Source organism: Ictidomys tridecemlineatus, chromosome 1 (genome assembly GCF_052094955.1).
Source record: "Ictidomys tridecemlineatus isolate mIctTri1 chromosome 1, mIctTri1.hap1, whole genome shotgun sequence".
NCBI lineage: Eukaryota > Metazoa > Chordata > Mammalia > Rodentia > Sciuridae > Ictidomys > Ictidomys tridecemlineatus.
Window position 1 is genome coordinate 13,425,542 of NC_135477.1, and position 23,815 is coordinate 13,449,356.

Genomic DNA, 23,815 nt, shown 5'->3' on the forward strand with positions numbered 1-23,815 from the left:
GAGCTTTGTTCTTTACAGCACACTTTGCCTGCCACACAGGCCCTTTAAAATAAGTTGATGGGTCCTAACTTAGGAACATGCTGGAGGGCAGAGACTGGGGAGTGTTCATCTCTGCTTATGCCCAGTTGAGTAACAATTACGCTGTACCCTGTACTCTCATTTCCCAGCATATAGAGAAAATGAGTCTAATGGAACAGGATATGGAATCAAGCATTGTATTTCCCACCTGGATCTGTTGCAGGCCCAGAAGAGATTCAAGATCCTGGGATATTTTGTCTCTGCTCTCGTAATGCACAGAATGGAGACAATTAAGTGAACGAAACTCTTCCATTTCAAAGCACTAGAGATTCTGAACAAAAGTACATGCATGATTTAACTCATCCCAGATGAAGGGGCAGGATTATAGTTCATGTATCTTTTTAAAGAATCACTCTAACCTTCTATCCCCCCTAGCCCACAGCAGGGAGTGGTGCTGGAGGGATGAAAGGGTGACAGTCTAGTGCTGTGATTATTATGAGCATTAGCTTTGGGATCAGGCAGATCCAAGTTTGAATCAAGCTGAGCCTCTTACCAGTTCTGTAACTCAGGCTATGTTGCTTCATCTGCCCATCTTCTTTCTTAACTCCAAATGCAAGAATGAAAGGGTCACTTGACACAGCACCTTGGGCCCTGGCTGAATAAAGAAGCAACCAGATGGGTTGATGGGGGTCATGGCTCTTCTGTTTCATGATCATCTTGATCATCAGAACCTACCATGCCTTTCTGGATTTTTTGTAAAGTTTAAGCAGAGCCAGGAGTTTAGAGCTTGCTTATGAATTACAGTCCCTGATCTCATTGCCCTAGATAATGTGGATCAAAGGACCTTAAGGAAGGAGAAGCAAGAAGCCTCCTAAATAGTACAGAGTTCACCAGTGTGGGGTCCTCGTAGATGAAATACAGAGCCCCTTCTGGATGAAGCCCTTTGAGAAGTTTCCTTTCTGTGAATAGTGATCTGTCATCTCGGTCTGATCTTTAATCATTAAAAGAAAAAAAAAAAACCCAAAACAACCCTTTTGATCATGAAGGTTGAGTTCAGGCGAAGTTCTCTGTGCCTGCCTTATTTGGGAAACATTTGTGCTTTGTAGAGCCTCGGGCATGCCAATGTTTGAAAGGCCATGCCGAGCATCTTCCACCCTGGTCCAGGGAACCAGCTGGCAGAGGGGAGCAAACAAGGAACTATTTGTGATTCCATAATTCCAGAGCAGCAGGCGTTTTATAACTGCTGAGTGGACTTCAAAGTTAATTACCATTTAGAAGTCTGAATAATATAATCCTCCCAAACACTGAGGATCAGGAAAAGTTTCAATGATTTATTGATTTCCAAAGATTGGCACTAGATCTTTAAAAGATTTTCTTTTAAAGATTTAGCAATAGGTCAGTACTACCCAGTTGAAATATGATGTGAACCCCGTATGTAATTTTAAACTTTCTAATACCATATTTAAATTGTTTAAAAAGCACAGGTGAAATTAATTTTATTTATAACATTTAATTTTACCCAGTTCATTCAGAATACTTCAGAATGTAATTCAATATAAGGAATTATTAGTGGGCTGCTTTACCTTTTTTAGCTGAACGGATCTTTGAGGTCCGGTGTCTGTTTTCACTGAGAGTACATTGTAATTCGGACTGAGACCCTTGAGGAGAGGGGATGTGGTCTTTCTTCTGGGTGGAACTTTTTTCTGGGTCCAGCATGGTGTCTAGCTCCTGCATTGGTTCTTTGGATGCATGGTTCATAGGATGGGGCATGGGGATGCAGTTGGGAGAGGCTGGCCTGGCTATGGCTCAGAGACACAGAGTTTATCACTGAATAAGAAATGTATTCATTGTTTCCAACAGCTTTATTGAGATATAATTCACATACGTTACAATTCACCCATTTAAAGTGTATGGTTCAGTGGCTTTTAGTACGTTCACAAAGGTGTGCATCCGTCATGCAGTACTAGTATGTTTTCATTATCCCCAAAAGAAACCCAGCTCCTTAGTTGCTACCCTCTCCCTGATACCCTTATTTTCCTCCAACCCTAAGTACTCACTGATCTGTGTTCTGTCTCTAGATCTGCCTGTTGTGAACATTTAATGGGAATGGAATCATCTAATACGTAGTCCTTCATGACTGACTTTTTTCACTTAGCATATGTTTTCAAAGTTCATCTATATTGGAGCATGAATTTGTACTTCATTTCTTTTTATTGCCAAATATTATTCCATTACATCGATAGCAATACTATATTTACCCATTCATCAGCTTATGGCCATTGAGATTATTTCTACTTTTTTGGCTATTCTGAATAACACTGCTATCAACATTTGTGTACAAGTTTACATGTGGGCATATTTTCATTTCTTTTGGGCACATACCTTCGAGCAGAATTGTTATATCATATGGTGAATTTTATGTTTAACCATTTGAGAACTTGCCAGACTGTTTTGAGAAGTGATTCCAACATTTTACATTCCCATCAGCAGTACATGAAGTTGATAATTTCCTCCACATAATTGCCAACACTTATTATTATCTGTCTTTTTTTTATTATAGCCATCTGTCTCAGTCCGTTTGTGCTATTGTAACAAGATACCCGAGACTGGGTAATTTATAAAGAAGAGGAATTTATTTCTTACAGTATGGAGGCTGAGAAGTTCAAGAACAAGGTGTTGATCTTCTGGTGAAGGCTGCTCTGTTTTTCAAGATGGTGCCTTATTGCTATGTGCTCTGGAGGGAGGACCTCAGCATCACCCAAAGTGCTTGAAAAAATTTATATATAAAGCATGACTGAAATTTTCAAGCCCTGTAATAGGCTAGAATTTCTTTGTTTCAGGGAACTCCCGGCAAGCTAGCTACACAAATCCTTCATGAAAATTACATTTATGTTTCATGGATTTATGTTAAGCCAGTGAAAAAATACCATACAGGTTTAGAAGAATCACATGGCCAAATGAACTTCCCCTTATTTTTTGAAAGGACCCTTAGTAGAATAAATTCTGAAGTAACCACGTTTATGGTTTGCTGACTCTTCTTCACAGAGATGACACATTTCAGCTTGTGGTCCTTTCACAGCTGCAGGGCGGTGGGTGAGATGTCTTCGGCTCTTTGGTTGCTTTCCTCTTCAGAATGCCTACTTCTTTGCAGATGAGCCCCACCAGTGTGCAGTCCTGCCATGCACAGTTGTGATGTGAGATGATGGGGAGTGGGGAGCCGTGTTAGGTTCTGAGCCTGTGAGCGGATGACATAGAAAATGTACCTCCTTCCAGAAGAAAGACCTGTGCCCTAAAAGATTCATGCAGTACCTGTGGTTCATATTTTGATGACTTGCTTCCAACTACCTCTGAAAAACACTAGTGCCCCTGTGATACAGAGTGTAAAGTAGTGCTTCCAAGTGTTAAAGTTGTTCATGGGGCAAACATAGATCCTGCTTCCAAAGAAACACATATGACTTGGAGAAAATGAATGCTCCATTGCTGGAGATGTTTCCTCATCTCTTTTCCTGGAGCTGCATCATTCCATGCTGAGAGCTGGGGGGCATAGGAGTAGATTTTGGGATTTTTTTGCTGGACACCTTTGATTTGATCCATGTGTGTGCACCTTATTCATCACATAAGCACAGTTTCCAGGGTAGCAACAAAGAATTTTGTTGATCTTAATGACATTCTGAAATTTGTTTTCTTTTAAATGTCTGTCTGGTTCCTCGCATCTCTATGCCAGACACCCTGTCTAGGAGCTAGTAATCATCAAAACTCTGTTGTCCCAGTGTAGAGATGAAGATGCTGAGGCTCAGAAAGGATATCTAATCTTCCCAGTGGTAGAGCTAGGATCCAAAGGGAGCTCTGATTTCGCAGCTACCTGTGTGTGACCTGCACTGCGCTGCCTCTTACCTAGCGCTTCCCTTCCCTGCCCCCGACACCCGCCTATTCGTGAACCTTGCAGGAAGGCACTGTGCAGGCAGCTGCTCAGATCTCTGCAGCTCTGTCATCTTCCTTGTGTATTGTTCTCCTTTTCCTTACTTTTCTTGGAATTGTCATCTTTTCTTCTGACCCAATGACCTCTCCCTATGTCATTATCTAGCCTGAGCCACTGCTGTCAACCTGCTAAAATAGTTACATTTTTTTCCAAAAGGAAATTCGTAATTTTTTTTTTAAAGTAGATGTACATCTGCAATTGGATCCAAACTTCACAGAGAATAAAACTACAGGAAAAGTGTGTTGAGAGGGTCTGGAAACATGAGGATTATGACACCAAAAGTATTATGGACGTGGCTTTTCTCTCTCGAGATATTTTAGAATGGGTGAAGTATGTGTGCTTGCTCCTTCCGTCTTTAGTGTATCTACTCCAGCATTTCTGTGTGGCAGGGTGGACGAGTTTGGTCTCTGAAGCCAGACAGTGTGGGTTGAATCTCAGCTCACTTGCTTCCCAGTGACCTTTGACAATCTTTGTTAACCTCTCTGGGCTTATGTTTCCATATCTTTGAAATGAGGATGATTATAATAGCTATCTTTTTAGGGTGATTGAGAGTATTAAGATAGTCTGTGCAAAGTGCTCAAAATCACACCAGATATGTGGAAAGCTCTGAAAGCATAGGAGTTCATATTAATATCAATATGTACCTGCTGCGCCCTAATATTTTACAACGGGCTTTGGAACTACAGTGGGCATACCATCTCTAGCATCGTGGTATTGTTGGCTTAGTTGGAGAGAGAGAGAAAGATAATAACAAGTTTATATTAGTGTACAAAGGAGATGTGCGGGTCATTTGGAAGCTTGCAGCAGAAGTTTCTAATGAAAAGATCCTGGTAAAGTTCATTGTAGAACTTAGGAACTGGAAAAGATTGCAACTATTTTCTTGTGGAGTTGCCTTTGAAACCTAGAAGGCTTAAATGATTTGTTCAAATTCATTCAAGTCATTTAGAGCAAAGCCACACCAGAACCTGTACCTCCTGAACGAGGAGTATATCATATCATCAACTTCCACCTGTGAGGCTTGGGCCTGTTTCATGATGATCAGCCGTGCTGATCCTGGTTGGGGGCAGCTTCTCTGGACTCGGGCTTTAATTGTCTCTGGCTCCTAGGAACTCTCTTGATAGTACTTTGTGCCAACTCATCAGAATAATGATGATGGCCATTGTCTTATATTTACTTTAAAGTTGTCCATCCTGATAATGATCACCTGGCAAAGAGGGAAATTTATTCTGCTGGACATTTGTAAATACCCAGTTTGAATTTAAGAGACTGGGTAACCAAGCTGAATAAAACTGGATCTCACAGACCTGGCTGAGGAATACATCTGTGATAAAATTCATCAGTTGGCTTGAATAGGGGGATGAAGAACATGCTTTAGGAAGGATATGTTGGGCAGATAGGTGGGGGAGGTATTAGAGATTGATTCAAGAAGGCACCATAACCTTAAGGGTTTGGGGTGGCTTATAATTTATCTGTAATGGGAAAAATACTTTACTACCGAGATAATATCTTGGGATAAATTTGAAATCACAGGCTGCGTGCGTTATGGATGTGTTTGTGGATGTATGTGAATTGCAGGAAACGAGTTTTTTTTCTGTGAATGTAATTTAGCATAGATAAGATGATAAGTAAGCTATATGCCATAAGAGCCCATTTGATATAATGTGTGTAATTTTAAACTTAAAACCACCGTGTTTTAGAACTGGAAGGGACCTTTGAGATCATCTAGTACAAATTATTTTGCAGATGGAGAAACTGATTTTCAGACAATGTGAGTGGCTTTCTTTGCCTACAGTATGAACTAGAATGCAGATATGTAGACTACTGTGTTTGGGGGCTTTTTAGAATATAGGCCTTGAGATCTATGGACTCACTTTTAGTCCCGTAGTGTTTTTCAGCGTTATAATGGAATTTCTTCTGGAAGGTAGCCACATCTTTAGCTCTTTGCATATATGTATGCCTTAGAATATCATGCGACTCCTAGTTAATACTCATTTTGTAAGTTTAGGAAAATTAGAGCAATGTTATTTGCCAGCTTCTTTTTATATTTGGGTTATTAATGAGGCTTCTTATAATTTCTCAGCTGATTCAAATGAATTCAGGGAAAGTCATGTATATGGTGTTCCTTTCAAAGAGAAACATTGGTTGCTGGAGAGATTGAGTTTAATATAGTTTCATATCATAGAGATTTTAATAATGCAGTCTAAAGTATTTGTACATGAATTCATTAAGCCAAGATTAGTCTTATTATAATTACTCAAAAAGTAATTCAATTTAAGAGAAAACATTTTAAACGGATATAAAATACACTGTTAGCTGGAAAGCCATACTGTTCTACTTTATCAGCTCCATAAAGTACTAGCAGACTTGAACATAACTTTCACAGTATACAGAATGCAATCATAAAAAGTATTATTCCTAAATCTATTTTTTTATGTTCTTTCAGTAGTTAAGAGCTTTATCCCTCAGTGCTAGGAATGAGATATACTAGGGATAGAATGTCATAAAAATGTTAGGGACTTTTACTAGCTCCTGTCCCTTGCACTATCCCAAGTCAGTGGAGGCCTGATGGGTTCCAAGCACAAGGCCCAAGATCGATGTTAGTGGCACATTCACTAAAAAATGTAGCAGCAACATAGCTCAGGAATTTTTTTTTTTTTTTGGTCTTATCCACAAATAAAAGACATTTACTGAGCACCGAGTGTCTTCAGAGGTACAACAGTGACAGGCAAAGTATCGGTCTTCATTTCTAACATGAAAAAAGGTGAATGGAGGCTGGGGGCAAGGGAAACAATAGAACTTTCCTCAGCCTGCATCCAGAACAAGACAGAGGAAGAGGAGAGTGAGATCAAAGGCCCCCCAGCATCAAAGAGTGGGTCAGTTTTGGGCATGGAGAGAGGCCTTCAGGGTCATCATTCAAGCTTTTACCAAAACTCACTGGCTCAACTGGCTCCGTGCTGCCTGTGCGTGCCTGGAGGAAGCGGGAGGGTCATGGACATTGGTTGTGCGGCTACAGGGCTGCCTGAGCTGTCTGGGTTTGGAGACGCTGAAAACTAATCACAGCCCTGTGTGGTGCCACTGAGGCCAGGACGGGAGGTGGGGTGGCTCTGGAGGAGTGCGTGACCCTGGCCATTCTCCAGCAGCGACAGACCTGCACCCAGACAGGAAGGGGCTCTGCTTAAGTGGCTTGGTGTGCTCACACTTTGATTGATTTACTACAGCAAAGGAACCCTTTTCCTGCTAGCTCCCCGCTCTAGGGAGCAGAGTGGTTCTTGTTGAAGAGGTGCCCCCACCCCATCCTTACCTCTTTTGACCCTTAGTCCACAGGGAGTGTGGCCGGAAGGGGGAGCCCCTTAAATAGTGACCTTGAGAAATAATGACAGGGCCAGAGGAGGAAGGCATTGCCAGAGGGTGAGTGAGAGGAAAAACAAAGCCAGGCCCTGGTTTTCTGAAACATCTGGGTTCTAATCGTGACCTCTTCTTCCATTGTCGGTGTTTGAAGGTAGGATGTCACTGGATCTCTGATTACATAGCTTAAGAATAATTCGTTTGTAAGGCAATATTTAAGAATTTCTTTGGGGTTTCTAAATGGCATGTAGCTACAGGATAAGAAGAAATTTAAATGATTATTTTATTTTAATTAATTTTCCTCTTATGATACTTTAATAGTCCTTACAAGTCACAGAGGTTTTTTTGAACAGTAGATGATTAATAAATTATGCAATAGTTCCAATAATAGTACTACAGGGTATATAAGACCTTCCATTTACCACTCACGTTCACTCTTACACGCACTGCCTCACCTGGTCTCTATGGCAGTGTAGGAGGTAGCACCACAATTAGCTATTGGTACGGGCATGAGGCCCATGAGAAAACCGAGGCCTGGGAAAGTTCAGTGATTTGCCCAAGATACACAACCAGCTCTGACTTTAGGCCCTAAGTCATTGTTGTCTGGCACTAGGCAGGAATCCAGGGGTGCTTTACCACTGTGCTACATACATTCCATTATTTTGAGACAATGTTTTGCCAGGTTGCTGACGCTGACCTTGAACTCGTGATCCTTTGCTTCAGCTTCTTGAGTCACTGGGATCATAGATGTGTGCCTCTGTGCCCAACCTAGGCCCGAAGCTTTTTGCTACTCAGTTCTGTTGCTTATTATAATAACATTGACTTTCACTTATAAAATGTCTACCATAAACCTCCCACCACATGCCAAGTGCTTTTCTATGATCCTGGTTGTCCTCAGAGGAATTCTGCAAGGTAAGTTTTATTATCCTCATTTTACAAGCAAGGAAACCAAGACTCAAGGAGTTTAACAGCTACACACAGTGGCTAGGAAGGTGGCTTCGCCAGGATTACACTGATTTAATCCAAAGTATTTGACTCCAAAGTCTGTGGACTCTGTGCTGATGGCGTTGTCCAGCTGAGTCCTCATGATGTCCCTGGGGCAGGGAAGAAGCTCATCCCTTCCTCCCCATTTTGTCGATGAGAACACAGGTTAAAAGAGGTGGAGTGATCATCCTGGGTTTCTACTTGGTAAGGGGCTGGGACCCAATCCCATGTTATTGGATGCAGTAGCCATAACCATGTGGTGACATGGCACTGGATTGTGTTTTTGAGAGAGGAGGGATCAACCCTGACCTCTTTGGGAAGCCCACCTGCATATTTGGACCTGGGCTTTGTCTATTTTAAACAGCTCCTCTGGAGTGCTGGTACTTAATAAGAGGTGGGGCCTTGGTGAGCCCCACTCTTCAACAAAGAAAAAAAAAAAAGAATTCGCTTTATTTACAGAGATTGAAAGGAGAAGTATACAGACCGAACTCTGGTTACTCTTTGTATCCATATGCAGCGCTTGGTGGGTTTTGAAATTTGCCAGAGGGGCAGCTCAGTTGATCTTGAAATTGACTTTGGTTAATGGAGAACCTGACTCTTTTCAAGAAAGCAGCATTAATTTCAGCTGTCCCCTAGATCCCTCCCTCCTTGATTAGCTGGGTCCCAGCAAAATTTACAGTGCTTTACTGTAAAAGCACTTGTACTTGAAAAAGAATTTTCCTTCTGTGGCTCAAACCACAGGAGGACTTGTAAGACAGCTGTCTCCCTAGGTGAGACTTCTTAAATGGGAGTTAAGTGCATGCATTTTCAAGAAACTAAACTCCCCTCATATATAATTTAACCCAGAAAAGAAAGCAAAATTGAGAGAGTAGTATGATTACATTGTTTGAGAACTGGTAACTTTACCTCCCCCAGTCTTATGGAAGTCATGCATATTTTCTCTGTTTGGCATTTCTTGAATACTGTGGGGTGTAGACTAAGTGTGATACTGTAATAACAGTGAGGGTTTCTCTAACCATAGCCGTGGACTGTGGATGGAAATAGTAAATTATTCTTAGCAGACTGAATGGGCAATAAGACTGCCATCTACTTCTCCTCATAAAACAAAGCAATAGATAAATAAGGAGAGCCAGCCCACTTAACCCATGTGGCTCAGTGCTCTGCTAATTATTAACCCCCGTGCAAGAAAGGGGTTCACCCAGGGTGTAGTTAAATCATTTTTAATTGAGGTAAACACTAGCCATGTGGACGAGTAGCACTCAAGAAAGTTTTTAATCATCAACGTTTCGGAATCACAGAGCCTAATTGCCATAAGTTATTAATAATAATAAATAATCTAGTCTTTTTATGGCCCCTGTCTCTGGAGGACTCAGGGCATTAAAGATCTCTAAGGGTGTGAACCTCTCAATAGCAGTGGGGGGAGGGGCAAGTGTCCTTTCTGTTCATTCCTAACTGAAGAAATTGGACATGGGGACTAAGAAAGGCAAATCTGAGCTCCTCCTTCCCCGTTTTCTTCTTCCCACATCTGAATCGCTGACTTACACATGGCCTTTCATCTATCTCTAGGGCCAGAAGGGCTCCAGGGGGTGGGGGCGGGGGGCTGGGGAACAGGCTTTCTTTGTGCACGTGAATGATGGGGGCTGAGGTTTCCTCCCTTGGGAAGTGGCTATGAGCAGAGCTTTGTCTGAAGGAGCTCATTTCCTCTGCACTAGTGTCCCTGGCGTCCTCTGGGCTCAACCTGATTGTGGCTACAGTGGTCACTGGCGACTCTCAGCTCTGTACATGTGTGATCCCCAATTCCTGGGAGGGCAGAAAAGATGGCACTTATTCTCAGAGTGTCTCAGCAGATGGGGAAATGTTGGTATAAATCAAACCTTCCCAACACCTTCATGGGGTGGGTGTTGGAATATGCCTATGGTCCCCCACCAGGAAATGCCAGCTCAGAGGAAGTCCATTGATCCACCCCTAAATAATTCCTTGTGTGTGGTGAGACTGAAAGTGGAATACCCACTCAAATCCGAGCTCATTTGATTTTATAAGTGACTACTTCTGATGGTTTGAGAGACTGGGAGGTGGACATGAATGCCAGCATAGAGGATGGCATGAGTATTTATTTCTATGGCAAATATTCTCTGATGTCCACAATTTCTGGGTGGGGTAAAATAGAGCCAAACAGCACAGAAACTACCTTTTTTTTTTCTCTTATTTCCCATTCTCCAGTCTGTGTGTCATTGGAGCCTGATGCTAGAGAGCTGTTTCAATCTGGAAAAGCAAAAATTTAAAGGAAGCACCCAAGTCATTATTATACATGGCAGAAAGCCACAATGATACTAAGAATGGAATTTACACCACAGTCCACAAAAGACATAAATTTAGAGTGTAAATTATAAGACAACTCATGTGCAAAATTGTTGCAACATTTATACTAGAGTTTATTAAAATTTCCATTTGAGTAAGAGGTGCAACATGTAAATAAGGCTGAAAAAGAGGTTTTTTAAAAAAAATTCTAAGTAGCTTATACAAAATTAAAAGCGAGTTTTTCGAATAGACGGTATGAATAGAACTATATGCAAATTTGTCTGCTAAAGTGCGAAATATACAATAGAATTGGAAGGAATAAGGTCACTAAATCCCTGCCTGAATTCCCCTCCTCCCTACCCACTGATACTTTACAGTGATTCAAATCAGTACTGAATTTTGAGGGAAGTGCTCCTTGTCAAAAGCCATGGAGAGGAGGTTTGAGGATTCTGGACAGATGTCGAGACGGGATCCGTATTTGAAAGACACTAATCTTATTTTCACTGATGTTTTCAAGGTTGGAAATTTTTGTCTGTATTCATTAGAGGGGAATGATAAATCTCTAATTTGTACTTTGCTAATAATAGTGATGAGCTTTTGTGCTTCATTAAGGTTAAGTGAATCTCATGTAGTCTTGGCTCAGCCTTTAACTCCATGTGTGACCTTGGGAAAAATTTCTCATTTAGCTGAGACTCTGTTTCCTCATCTGAAAAATGAGAGGATTGGGTCAGATGAGGGCTGAGATAGATCGGGCCTCTTTCCCTCCCTTCTGGGTGGCAGTGTAGATGTCAGGCAGTTGGAACCCAGGAAGGTGATTAAAGCAGGTTGCTCTTGTCCTCAGGAACTCATGGTCTACATAAATAACTAATTATAATATGAGCTATAATTGCAACATGCACAAATTACTCCAGGAGCACAGAGGCGGAAACAGTGAATTCCCTCTCTGTGGGGATAGACTGCACCATAGCTGTGACATTTAAAGGCTGAGTGGGAGGGCTCGTCCAGGTGTGCAGGCTGGTCAGAGGGTGGGTGGTTCAGACTGTGGGGTCCAGGAAGCAATCACAGGTGAAACTGGTATATTTAGGGAGCTGAAAATTCCTGTTCTCAGCCTCTGGGCAATGGCATCCCACTGCTGGGTCAGAATTTGTACTAATGATGAATTACTGAGGTTAGAGAATGCTGTGTAGCATGTATGATTAGTCTTGCTTTCTGAGGAATTGGTTCCAGGATCCCCTGTGCATATCTAAGTCTCTTCTATCAAATGGCCTAGCATTTACATATAACCTATGCACATCTTCCTGTGTACTTTAAATCATCTCTAGATTGCTTATAATACCTAATGCAATGTAAGTGCTGTGTAAATAGTTGTTATACTGTATTGCTTAGGGAATTGCGACAAGAAAAAAAGTCTGTACATGTTCAGTACAGATGCAGTTTTTTGGGGGGAATATTTTTGATCCACAGTTGGGTTAATCCACAGTTGAGTGAGTTTGAGGATGCAGAACCTGCTGATATAAGAGCTGGCTATACAATTTAGAGCAGAGTCAAGGTTATCCTGTGGCAGCACTGATGTGGCCCATTTACGTCCCAACGGGCTTTCTTGAGTGTGAGAGAAAGCGTGTTGTTCTAGTGAACTCCCTGGGAATTATGAGCTTGCAGTCTCTTCCACGTGTGCCACAGCCACACCTTGAGATCCTGGGTATTGATGACACCCTCATGGGGGTCATGTGTGCTCAAGTGGAATGAACTCTGCAGCCACAGGTCTTCCCTTCTCACAGTCTGCTGATTTACCAGGTGCGTGCTTCATGGGCACACTCATGGGCGATTGGCTCTTTTTGACCTTGTGGGAGCGGATGTTTCAGGTGATGACTGATGGCAAAATTAAATGATAATGATACAGTTCTTACTTATTTTTTTAAAAAATAAAAACAACTTTAGTTTTAAGTTCAGATTATAAAGTACAGGCTCTGTGGCACATACCTGTAATCTCAGCGACTCAGGGGGCTGAGACAGGAGGATTGCAAGTTTGGGACCAGCCTCAGGAACTTAGCCAAGACCTTGTCTCAAATAAAAAAATTAAAAGAACTGGGGATTTAGGTCAGGGGTAAAGTGCCAAAAGAAAAAAAAAAGGCATGTTTGTTGATATTTGTTGTTAAACAAATTAAAATAACACAGAAATCTTACATAAGATTCAAAAAGGCCTCACATTCTATCTCTTGAAGATAAACAACATTTCTTTGACCATCATCACATCATCACAAGTCTCTCTTCACATAGCCCTACACATGTACGTGGATACGTAAATGGACTCAGGGTTGTATGTTTCATTTTGCTATCTGCTATTTTCATTCAAAAACATTAAAAATTATTAGGTTACCATTTAAATGATTGCATGATAATTCATTGTATGGGCTACAATTACTTTTGGTTTGATTTTCCATTGACAACTACACTGATAATATCCAACATTTTGCTATGTATAATACCATGATAAATATCCTCACAGACGTCTTTTATACCTTTAGTTATTTAATTGGATTAAAGTCCTAGAAGTAGCATTGTTGGATCAAGGTAATGCATATTTAACATTTCTATTTATATTGCCAAACTATCTTCTGGAATTTTCTTACCTTTGTAGAACCCCAACCTGCAAAGCAGGAACTGTCTCCTGTCCGTGCTATTGTGATTGTTCCTGCCAGAGCTGTCTTCTTCTTGAAGCTAGAAATTGATAAAGTATGAGCAGATAAGACTACCTTTGGATTGATTGGGAGGCAACAGAACCAGGGCAAGCTGAATTCACATTGGAGATGTCAAAAAGTACTTGGTATATTTTCAGATATTCACCAAAAAAATGTGTAGAAAATGTTCGCAATGATTCCTAACTGCCAAACACTAAAATAATCCAAATAACCAACAACATTAGAATGGAGAAATAAATTATAGTTTAATCACATAGTAGAATTCTGTATGACAGAATGAATAACCTACTATGTGATAGAGTAGAAATGAATGACTCTCATAATCATGTTGAGCAAAGAGGCCAGATACAGAGAAAGCTCATGCTTTATCAGCCCATTTATAGAAAATTCAAAGATTGGCAAGTGTATTTATGGTATTAGAAGTCTTACTAGCATTTACCCTTAGGGAGATGTTGGTGACAGTATATTTGTGGGTATTTTTTGCTAGATGTGGTTTATAACTGCCAGACAAAGTACTTGGCTTGGACTAACCTCTTACATACTTGTTGAAAAGAATACATTAATATTTTTTCACCTTTCTGACATACTTTGGCCTGGTATTTACAATGTAGACATAGTGCTGTTAGTAATGGGTTGTGTTGGAGGGAATTCGTACCCGCTTTGTTCATGTGTTTTAAATACAGAACCATATTCATAGGCCCATTCTCGTTTTTTTTTCTTTTATGTGCCATTTATTGTCTTTGTTGTCATTTGTAAATGATGTAGGTAGCACTGTAGAGGGTGAGAAGTTGGTTTTGGAGTCAGGCAGACTTGGATTCAGTCTGAGCTCCGCTTGGTGGTCTGTGGCCTTACACTCTGAAGCCTCAGTTTCCCTATCTATCAAATGAGAATGCTAATGGAACTTACATTAGAAGTTTGTATTTTGTGAAACTAGTCATATTAATGTTGATGATAATCACCAGTTTTTCTGTGTGCTGGATATGTTTCCAAACCCTCAAGACATGTGAAATAACATGTCTGCTCTTTCCAACACTCCTACATACCTTGTGGTTCAGGGAACTTTAAGTAACAGAAGTGTTGATCCAGGAGTTAGACTCAGGCAGTCTCCTTCCCCAGCCTGGGCGCTTAACCACTGCCTCCTAAGTCAAAGGAAAGACTACAGAAGAGTGCTTAGCCAGGAGTCCACGATTGCTGATTAGCATATTGCCTTTTTAAACATCACTAATATCTTTCCTTCTCTCTCTCCCTACCCCTCTTTCCCTGTTTGCTTCCTGCTGACAGATGTTTTTCAGCAAGGTGAGTTTCACTGCCACTTGGCTGTTCTTCCATTGGTTGTGCATTTTGGGTTATGGGGCTTCACCTTCTCTGTGGACATGTCACATGGACTTTAGGGAATGCTATGAGATCAGTGGACTGATGTGCCATTGGCCTCCCTGGGCCTGTATTGTCTGGCCTCTGCTGATTCTTCTGAACCATGCTTGGGGGGAGGGGGAGAACTGGACAGTTGGGATGAAAGGGGAGGGGTCCATGCCTCTCCAGCAGGGGGCAGGAATGCTGAAGGACTGGTGAAAATGGTGAAGCTCCCATGTCCCTGGGGGGCACTCAGGTGCAAGAATCCTGTCTCCCAGGGCTCCTGTGTCAGAGCCAGCTGCTGCTTGGTCAGGGTTTCCCCTACCAGTGTGGGCGGAGATGTTTTTGGTGAGCATCCATGTCTCTGATGGAGGTGTGGCAAGAACATGGCTGACTGGCTACTTGGTGCCCTTTGGTGCAGCATGCCTGACAACCTCTGACTGAATCAGAGTCAGGTGCAGGTGTGCGGTGTCATCTGTTTTACGGGTCAGGGTCATGTGTTCTAAGGGGAGCTGGGAACCAAAGCCTAACTCCACACCGTGTTTCTTGGTCATAGTCCCCGATTTAGGATGCACAGCCACTGTACTTCTGGACGCAGAAGGAAACTCCTGGGTCATGGCCTCCTGGAACCTTGTAGACACACATTATGGAGGCACTACCTTTCATCCCAGCTTGCACTACTGGGTAAAAGCAGCCGGGCTCTGCTGTTTGTATTCAAGCTGGGAAACGTATTTGTAGCACACGTCTGCTGCATCTTTCTGGAACCCAAGGCTTGCTTAGAATAAAAGAGTCTAGTTTAAAAATACATCGAGGCGTTCCATAAATAGCTTCCCAATACTCTTGCAGGCTTGATATTTTCACAACTGTTGTTTCACCCCAAACATGCAGCGCGTGTTCTAGAGAATATCTGCTCTCTGATGGAAGCACAGTTGTGGGTAACAACGAGGGTTCTGTTGTGTTGTCTTTTAAGAGTCTGGAGTCATAGACCTACTTTTATAAATAATTCATAAATCCCAACAAGCTATAAGTAATAAGTTCCATTTGGCTAGAGACTAAGAGACGAGCAAAATTGAAAAGGTGCCGTGACTGTTCGGGTAATGAAAGCGCCGCTGTCAGGGCCTGTTGCTGCAGAGAGTTTTCCTCCTTGACAAATTGGGGGTTCAGTGAGCCGCTCTGGGAGGAGAATTTCTTTTTTTTTTGTATGAACTGGAAAGCAAACACCACCCAGCGCCGAATCACAGTTCTCTCCCTGAAACACAAAATGCTGTTTCAACCCACAAAATGCTTGGGTTGGGAGCGTCTTTCTGGAACATGTGTTCTGAGGCTCCCAGGGAAGGGGAAGAGAAAAGCTTTGTATCAGATCTGACTTCCCAGCACACCGTGGTGAGCGTTCGCGGGTGTTGTAATTGGTATAAAAAATGACTTATCAGCCTGCCTATGTCAAGTTTGCCTCCTTTATTCATCAGTCATACCATTCGATTGATGGGATTTGCCTGTCAGTTGCAATGATATGCAGAGCAAAAGTTATAATCATCTACAAATCACTGGCTATTGAGACTTAATAGCATCTGCCAGAGACGGAAGCCAACCGCTACCCGTTGTCTGTGTGACGGTGGGCGGCACTTCCCTTCTAAGACATTACCAGGATTTCAGATGGAGAGAACTAAACTTGCCTTTGTGAATCATTTACATGACTCTGGCCTTGAAGGGCCATTTCATAGGGAGACACATTCTCAGAAATGATGGCCAGGAGCTCACCAGCTGGTACTCCTCCTCACCTTTGTTGCTGGCCATTCTGCCAAGGAAAATAACGTCCCCTCTGATGTTCAACTGGTTAAAGGAGACCAAGACAGAATAGTCTGTGTATTACAGACGGAATCTAAGCTGGTATCTCCGTAGCATCTTCTGGGACTGAAACTGTAAGCTGAATTGTGCCATTAACCTGAAACACAGGGACTATGAATTGTGCTAGAAATAAACAAGCAGAAAACGACATGGCTTCAAATGAACAGATGCCACTGGGTTGCTTTCTGGAGTCTGTCCACACAGTGGCAACTTGGAGCAGCTCTGTTCTCCTGAGCATGCCCTGGGCATCTGGGCCCTGCTTGTTTTGGCTTGGCCATGGAGTTGGGCAGGTGGGGGGGGGGGGTGCTGCTTTGCAGATGTGTGCTCTGTCTGCCCAGAGGAGCGCCTGCCCGTCTTGTACTGCTGTGCACCATGGCAGGCAGAAGAAGGGTGCGGGCTTGCAGTTGACAGCATCAAACGTTCTCAGAGGAAACAGAAGTTATTTTCTCTGGATTGCGGTATCTTTTATTTCACTACAGATCAATCTTGCTACAGTAGGTGACAGCATAACCGCTACCACCGGGTTTTTCTCTGCTGTATCTGTAGTACGTGCAATTGGGAGTGTGTTTCTAACCTGCTGCATGGCCTTTATTGCTTGATTTGGTTCTTTCATCTATAAATCCCACTTGCTGTGGTGCTCTGACCACAGGGTCTGAGAATGGTCAAGGACCAGTAGTCCTGTCTCTGGACTTTTCTAAATAAGAGCTCCCAGGTCACAAGGCCACAGTTTCAAGGAATCTTAATTGATCCTTACACTGCATTGTCTACAGACCTCATGAGCCACTGGGTTCTCAGAAATTCCAAAGTGTCATACAATTTTTCTTCCCCAACATCACATGCAGTTGGAAATGCCATATGCATGCTCATGCCCACATGCATGTTTTCATTTGAAGTTACTCAAACACCTTGTGAATGCTTATTCATATCCTCAACTGTGATTCTGAAATTGAACAGAAACTGAGCAAATGTTTTGGAAATCAGAGCAATATCACTCAGCAGGGCGTATTAAAGCATAAGTGAGTGCAGCCTAAACTCACCATTGAGTTAATTCTCTCTGCATATCAACTGAAGTCTCTGAGACCAAAGAGGCATAGCCTTATTCCCTCTCCAGTGCTTACTTGGAACTGGGATCTTGCTGATAGGGAGATTTTCCCTCCAGCTCAGGTGATCAGTGATACATCTTAAACAGAGTGCATGCCATGTCTACTTTGCTGTCAGTAATTAGGTGCCAGGCATTTTCTGGGCCTTGAGGATAGTGTTGTGAACAGGATGCAAAGGCCACTATTCTCATGGAACATACAGTCCAGAGTGAGGCATTTGGTAGCCAAGCGTGCCAAGAAATTAGGTAAATTCAGAGAGGGACAAATGTAGGAGCTGTACCAGGCTTATGTGTTAATGGCTTGGAGGTCGCCTTAGATAGTATGGCCAGGAAATGACCAGAGGATGGGTCAGTTATTGGAGGATCTGAGACAATGGCAGAGGGACATGCAAGGGGAAAGCCTGGCAGGCAGGAGCACAAGCCTCAGGAGGAGACAGGTGTGGCTGGAGCTGGTGAGCGCGTGAGGGAGCCAGTGGAATGAGCAAGGAGAATGGCGGGGTGTGGGATCTGGGCTCAGAGGAAGGAAGTCAGCAGTGGCTTTTCATAAGAATGGTGTGGTCTTACTCATGTCCTTCTAGCTGCTCAGGAAGCATACATGAAAACCAGGGCCGGGGCTGAGTCCCGAGTGGCTAGCCCTGTTTGCTGCCGTGTTTACTTCTGCTGGTGACTGAGAATATCTCATCTCAAGGTGACTTACAACTCCTCTCCTTATGGCTGGTAAGTTATGTTCTTCAAGGACATCAATGAAATATGCCTACGTGTCTTCAGATTAAACAAAAAGCCACTACTATCCCAAACATAGATACTTGCATAGGTGCATCAATTGTATTGCATATTACATAATGTATTCTTCTTCAATATGTTCATAAATATTACAGTTGACCTTTTGTACCCATGAGTTCCATGTCCATGGATTCAGCCAACCAACCACACATGGAAAATATCCTCAAGTCTGCATTGGTTGCAACTCTACCAAATGTGTGCAGATTTTACTCTTTTTTTGGTCATTATTCCATAAACAATACGAAGTAACAACTATTTACATTTCACTTATGTTGTATTAGATGTTATAAGCCATCTAGAGATGAACTTGAAGTAGACAGAAGGATGTGCACAGGTCATGTACAAATGCTACACGATGTGACATGGGGGACTTGAGCATCCACAGATTTTGGTTTCTTTGAGGGTCTTGGAACCAGCCCCCAGGTACATGAAGGGATGGCTGTACGTGAAATAAATATATATATATGTCACATTTATTTTTTAACCTTGTCTGGGTATGACAGAAAGGAGCAGTGGCAAGTTCCAAGGTCTCCAGAGCCCCTGGCAACAAAAGTAAGGAAGGTTGATTCTGGGACTGTGATCACTGAAGACCACATACCCTTTGCCACAGGCAGCTACTCCCCAGGGTCACAGATGGAGGCCAGGCAGGAGGCTCAGGAGGCAGGACTTTGGATCCACAATCAACAAATGCCCGAGATTTTCAAGAGAAGCCAACAATCTGGGATTATATGCAAAACTTTATGATTTTAAAAGTTATTTTTATTTTTATTTATTTTTAATTTTTTTTAAGAGAGAGTGAGAGAGACAGAGAGAGAGAATTTTTTTTTAATATTTATTTTTTAGTTTTCGGCGGACACAATATCTTTGTTGGTATGTGGTGCTGAGGATCGAACCCGGGCTGTACGCATGCCAGGCGAGCGCGCTACCGCTTGAGCCACATCCCCAGCCCTAAAAGTTATTTTTAAATATATTTATTTTTTAGTTGTAGGTGGACACAATATCTTTATTTCATTTTTAAGTGGTGCTGAGGTTTGAACTCAGGGCTTCACGTGTGCTAGGCGAGCACTCTACCACTCAGCCACACCCCAGCCCCATTAAAATATTTTAATTAGACCTTAAACAAATTAAACTACCTGTGGCCAGAGGGCCTCTGATCTCCGATCAGTGGCCAGCGATCAGTGATCCTCAGTTTTGCTGCCAAGATTTGGTCTTCGTGGGGGCGCCTGAATTATTTGCTCTTGTCCTCTGGCCTCAGTTTTCTCCTCTGTAAAATGAGAGAGAAGGAGAGAGCCCTTGCCCATTGGCTTCCTGCTGATGCTCTATTTTGAGAAGTTTAGGTGGACTTGTGTTGAAAGAATAAAGACATATTCCTTGTGCAGATTATGGCTGTTCTCTACAGAACTTGGGTGACTCCCTCATGACTGAGAATTGGGGTTAAAGAATGTGATTTCAGAAGTAAAGCCTGCTTTGCTCGTGTGGCCATTTTGAAACATCAGCTCTTTCTCACTTGAACGGATCCTGGAATTCACAATGGATAACAACACTTTTATTAATTTGAAGAGAATAATAAATCATAGTTTGGTTTCCCCCAGCTGAGCCAAGCTTGTTAATTGTGGGGGTGGGCTTGAGGTGCCAGGGGACCACTGCCATTTATAATGAGCTTGACTTGAGCTCTTTTGCATATTTCAGGCTTCTTGGTCAAACTGCTTGGGCAGCATCTTGGTTTTTTTTCTAACCACTCACTTCTGAAAACCCATCTATCATAAAGAAAGCTATGACCTCTTAGCCAGGAACTATGGTCCCTCAATGGTTTACATTATGAAATATTGTTTTTGTGGGATTTGAGTGTGGGATTTGGGTGAATGAATTAAATCTGTTGTTACCATTTTCAGGTAAACATTTCAAGCTGTTATGTGATAGTCAACTAGTAAATGGGGAAAATGCAGGAACACTCTCCTGCTGGAATATGGTCAGTCTCCTGCCCACACTTCCTCTGTGCTAATGCTTCCTGTGCATGCATCCGAGAATCAGAGTATCCTGAGTCATGTGGGAAATGCATCCATCCTTCCAGCCCAAATTGAACAACATCAACACTTAATTTCACATAGATTCATTTTATGATGTGTGATGTATGGGGAAAACCATAACCAGATTTAAATAACCACATTCCCTGAGATGCTTTATCACAGTTCACGTGGACTGTGCAGGGCTGCCTGTTCCCTGCCAGGTGACCTTGGGATGGATCTTTCTTCGAAGAAGATACATTGTGTGCTTACCACATTCTGAGGGCATGAGTTTGGGGTGAGGTTTTAGTTTTCATCCACTAACTTGTGCTTCAAAATTCCCAGACCATTAAAAGGAAGATGGTTGCTATTAAGAGTGGTCTGTCTCTTTAAAATATTTTATTGGAATAATAATAATGTCAGTATGTGTTACCTCCTGTATCCCAAGCACGGGCTGGTTACTTTGCACACATTTTCTTATTGAATCCACCCTAAAATTTTATGAAAGAGCATAGCCGATAATCCCATTTTGCAGAGGGTAAAATTTATAGACACGGAGTGGAACTGACCTAGTCATTTTCGTGTAACTAGTGACGGGGATATTGGGGATTATTTTTTACTTGATAGGTTTTATTTTGTGGAATAGTTTTAAGAATTATTAAAAATTATTAAGATAGTCCAGAGAGCTCCCTTATACCTTGTATCCATTTTCTCCTATGGTTACCATTGTGATAGTTTTAAGAGGGGACAACTGGAGTAGATTATGAGGGCTCAGCCGTCATGAATAGTGCCCTTATAGAATAGGTTTGAGGGAGGTATTTTTCCTTCTGCTATGTGAGGACACAGTTAGATGGCACCATCCATGAAGCAGAGAATAAGCCCTCATGGCCCCAAATCTGCTGGCACCTTGGTCTTGGATTTCCCACCTCTTGATACTACACTGGGGATTGAGTTTCAGCATATTAATTTTGAGAGGATAGATCTTCAGATCATACTAGATAGTGTTGGAGGTTTTCCTTGTTTTTGAATGACCTTGGCAGTTTTGAAGAATACTGGTCAGGTATGTTGTCAGATGCCAGAAGATCACAGAGGCAAAATGCCATTTTTATCACATTATATCAAGGGCATATACTATCAGCATGATTTATGACTACTGACACTGATCTTGATCATTTGGCTGAAGTAGTATTTGTCAGTTTTTTTTTCTTCGAAGTTACTCTTCTCCTTCCTTTCCATACTGTGATCTTTGGAGGGAAATCCATGCAGGAACACTCTCCTGCTGGACCATATTCCAGCAGGAGAGTGTTCCTGCATTTTCCCCATTTACTAGTTGACTATCACATAACAGCTTGAAATGTTTACCTGAAAATGGTACCTGAAGTGGAGCATAATCCCCCCTTAAGAAGTGGGGATTATGCTCCACTTCATCAAGGGTAGAATATCTACATAAATTATTCTTCTGCACTGGGGATTTGCTGTTACCCCTCACTTAACAATATATTCAGTCATTTATATTCAATATGGCAACATGGCTATTAATTTTACATGTCTGGATTATAACCCAATACTATTTATTTATGTTCTTGCTCAAATTATTCCAGTGTTGGCCATTGGGACCGCTTTCACTTGGCATCTATGCCCTTTGACATATTTGCATAAAAAATGGCTTTTGAGCTTTTCTATAATACATTATGCCTCTACAGGATGCTCCAGGCATATTTCCCACCCTAATGCTACAATTAGTGCCTTCTCTAAGGGGTCCTGGTTACTTTTATTGAAGAATGATATTAGAAACCAAAATCTGGATGCTAGCTGTGCTTGTTGCTACTATGTGGTCATTTCTTAGACCTCTCAACTGACAAAAGCAAAGAAATAATATGTGTGTAAACCTCCCTGTGTATGTACATGTAAGTAAATGTTTCTGTATGTGACCGGGTGTTATTGGTACTAAGTTAAGCAGACGTTCTTTCTCATATCTCCAGCTCTGCTCCACTACCACGCGGATCACTCCAGCTTCCTCTTATTGCTTATTCCACAGTGAGACACCTGGGCTGGGATTTGAACCTAGGTAGTCTAACTTCAGGTCCTGCAATCTGTTGTCCTGTCTTCTATAGAAGGGCTTCATCTACTCCCATGGGATGGAGGGGCACGTTTATTGGGTGCTACTTCCCCAGACCCCGGCCTGTTCTCGTGACCCTCCACCTGGTCTAGCTTTGCAGTCTGCAGAGGCATCTGCTTCATTTAGGGCAGAGGCCAGTTGCAGGGGCATTTGTACCTTTTCCCACAGCCTGGACAAGCCAGGATAAAACAACTGGGTTGTTTATTCCAGCTGCTAAGTCACTAAACCCCTGTACCTTCCTTATATTGATTGGTGCTTCTTGGGGGACCAAAATAGAGCCATCTTTTAAATCTCCAGATTTGTCTAGGGACAGATTGAGGCTTTGGTTGTGTGCCTGCGTGGTTGAGCCGTTTATCTGGGCTGGCACTCACCTTCCCAGTTCCCCTGCTTCCTCTCTCAGATGCCTGTGCTAGTGCTTAGCGCCCTACAGGCAGAGGCACCTCCTGACTTGGAAACCGGCCCTGACAGAGCATTCATCAGCTGGCACATGGGGCACCTGTGGAGACAGGTAGTTCCTGCTTTCTAATTCCTTCCGCTGCATCTGCTGCATCTGCTGTCCCTAGCCCAGCGGTAGAAAGTGTGGGCTGCTTGAACTCCTTGATGTCAGGGAGCCCTTCTCCTGTAGTTTTTGGAACTTGGCCTGCTGGAAGCCACAGAGCATTCCCAAGGAAGGTAGCTGACATACTCTTTTGGGACTCATTAGTGAGTTGATTGGAATGTGTTCTTCACATTTGACGATGGATTCAGAGACATGTTTCCCTTTTCAAGGGTGAATGTGGACCCTCATTGACAAGTTGTTTCATATCTTCTGGGGGCACTGCGTGCCACGGCCCTTGCCTTCATTTCCAGTGCCCCTTCCACATCTCACTGGTCTCATGATGCTGGATCAGGTGGATCCCTATTCTTCCGTGTGCTTGATCACACCTCTGTGCCTTTGAATCTCTTGATTCCTCTCTGTGGAATCTTTTTCTCATCCCAACACCCGTTTCCCTGACCTGCACCCCATCCTTAGACAGGTAGCCAGGCTCTGCCATCACATCCCCGCCGCGGGTGCTTGCCTTCCAGGTGTGTGGGAGAGGCCTTTCATTTCCACTCGGTCCTCTGCTGTATTCTCTGTACTCTCCGCCACGGTGGCAACTTACTTGAGATCATTGAGTAGAGGACCTGGCTCCCCTTCATGTGCTGCTGCTCCTGCTTGCTCTTAAAACTCAGCCTGCATCCTCCCTGCTAGGTTGTCCTGACTCACCCCGGTCACGACCTCAGGCCTAGCCCGGTGTCTCCCTACCCTCCACC

At 42.7% G+C, this 23,815-nt stretch overlaps 1 protein-coding gene across 1 annotated transcript in view; it reads left to right on the forward strand.

Moving 5' to 3' along the window:
* The window catches only part of Gfra1 (GDNF family receptor alpha 1), a 57,302-nt gene extending 42,588 nt beyond the window's left edge, over positions 1-14,714 (forward strand). The window contains exon 5 of the mRNA XM_078019412.1: positions 14,605-14,714. Within this exon, the coding sequence (XP_077875538.1) occupies positions 14,605-14,714 (110 nt within the window). The remainder of the gene's footprint in view (positions 1-14,604) is intronic.
* Positions 14,715-23,815: the final 9,101 nt, after the last annotated feature.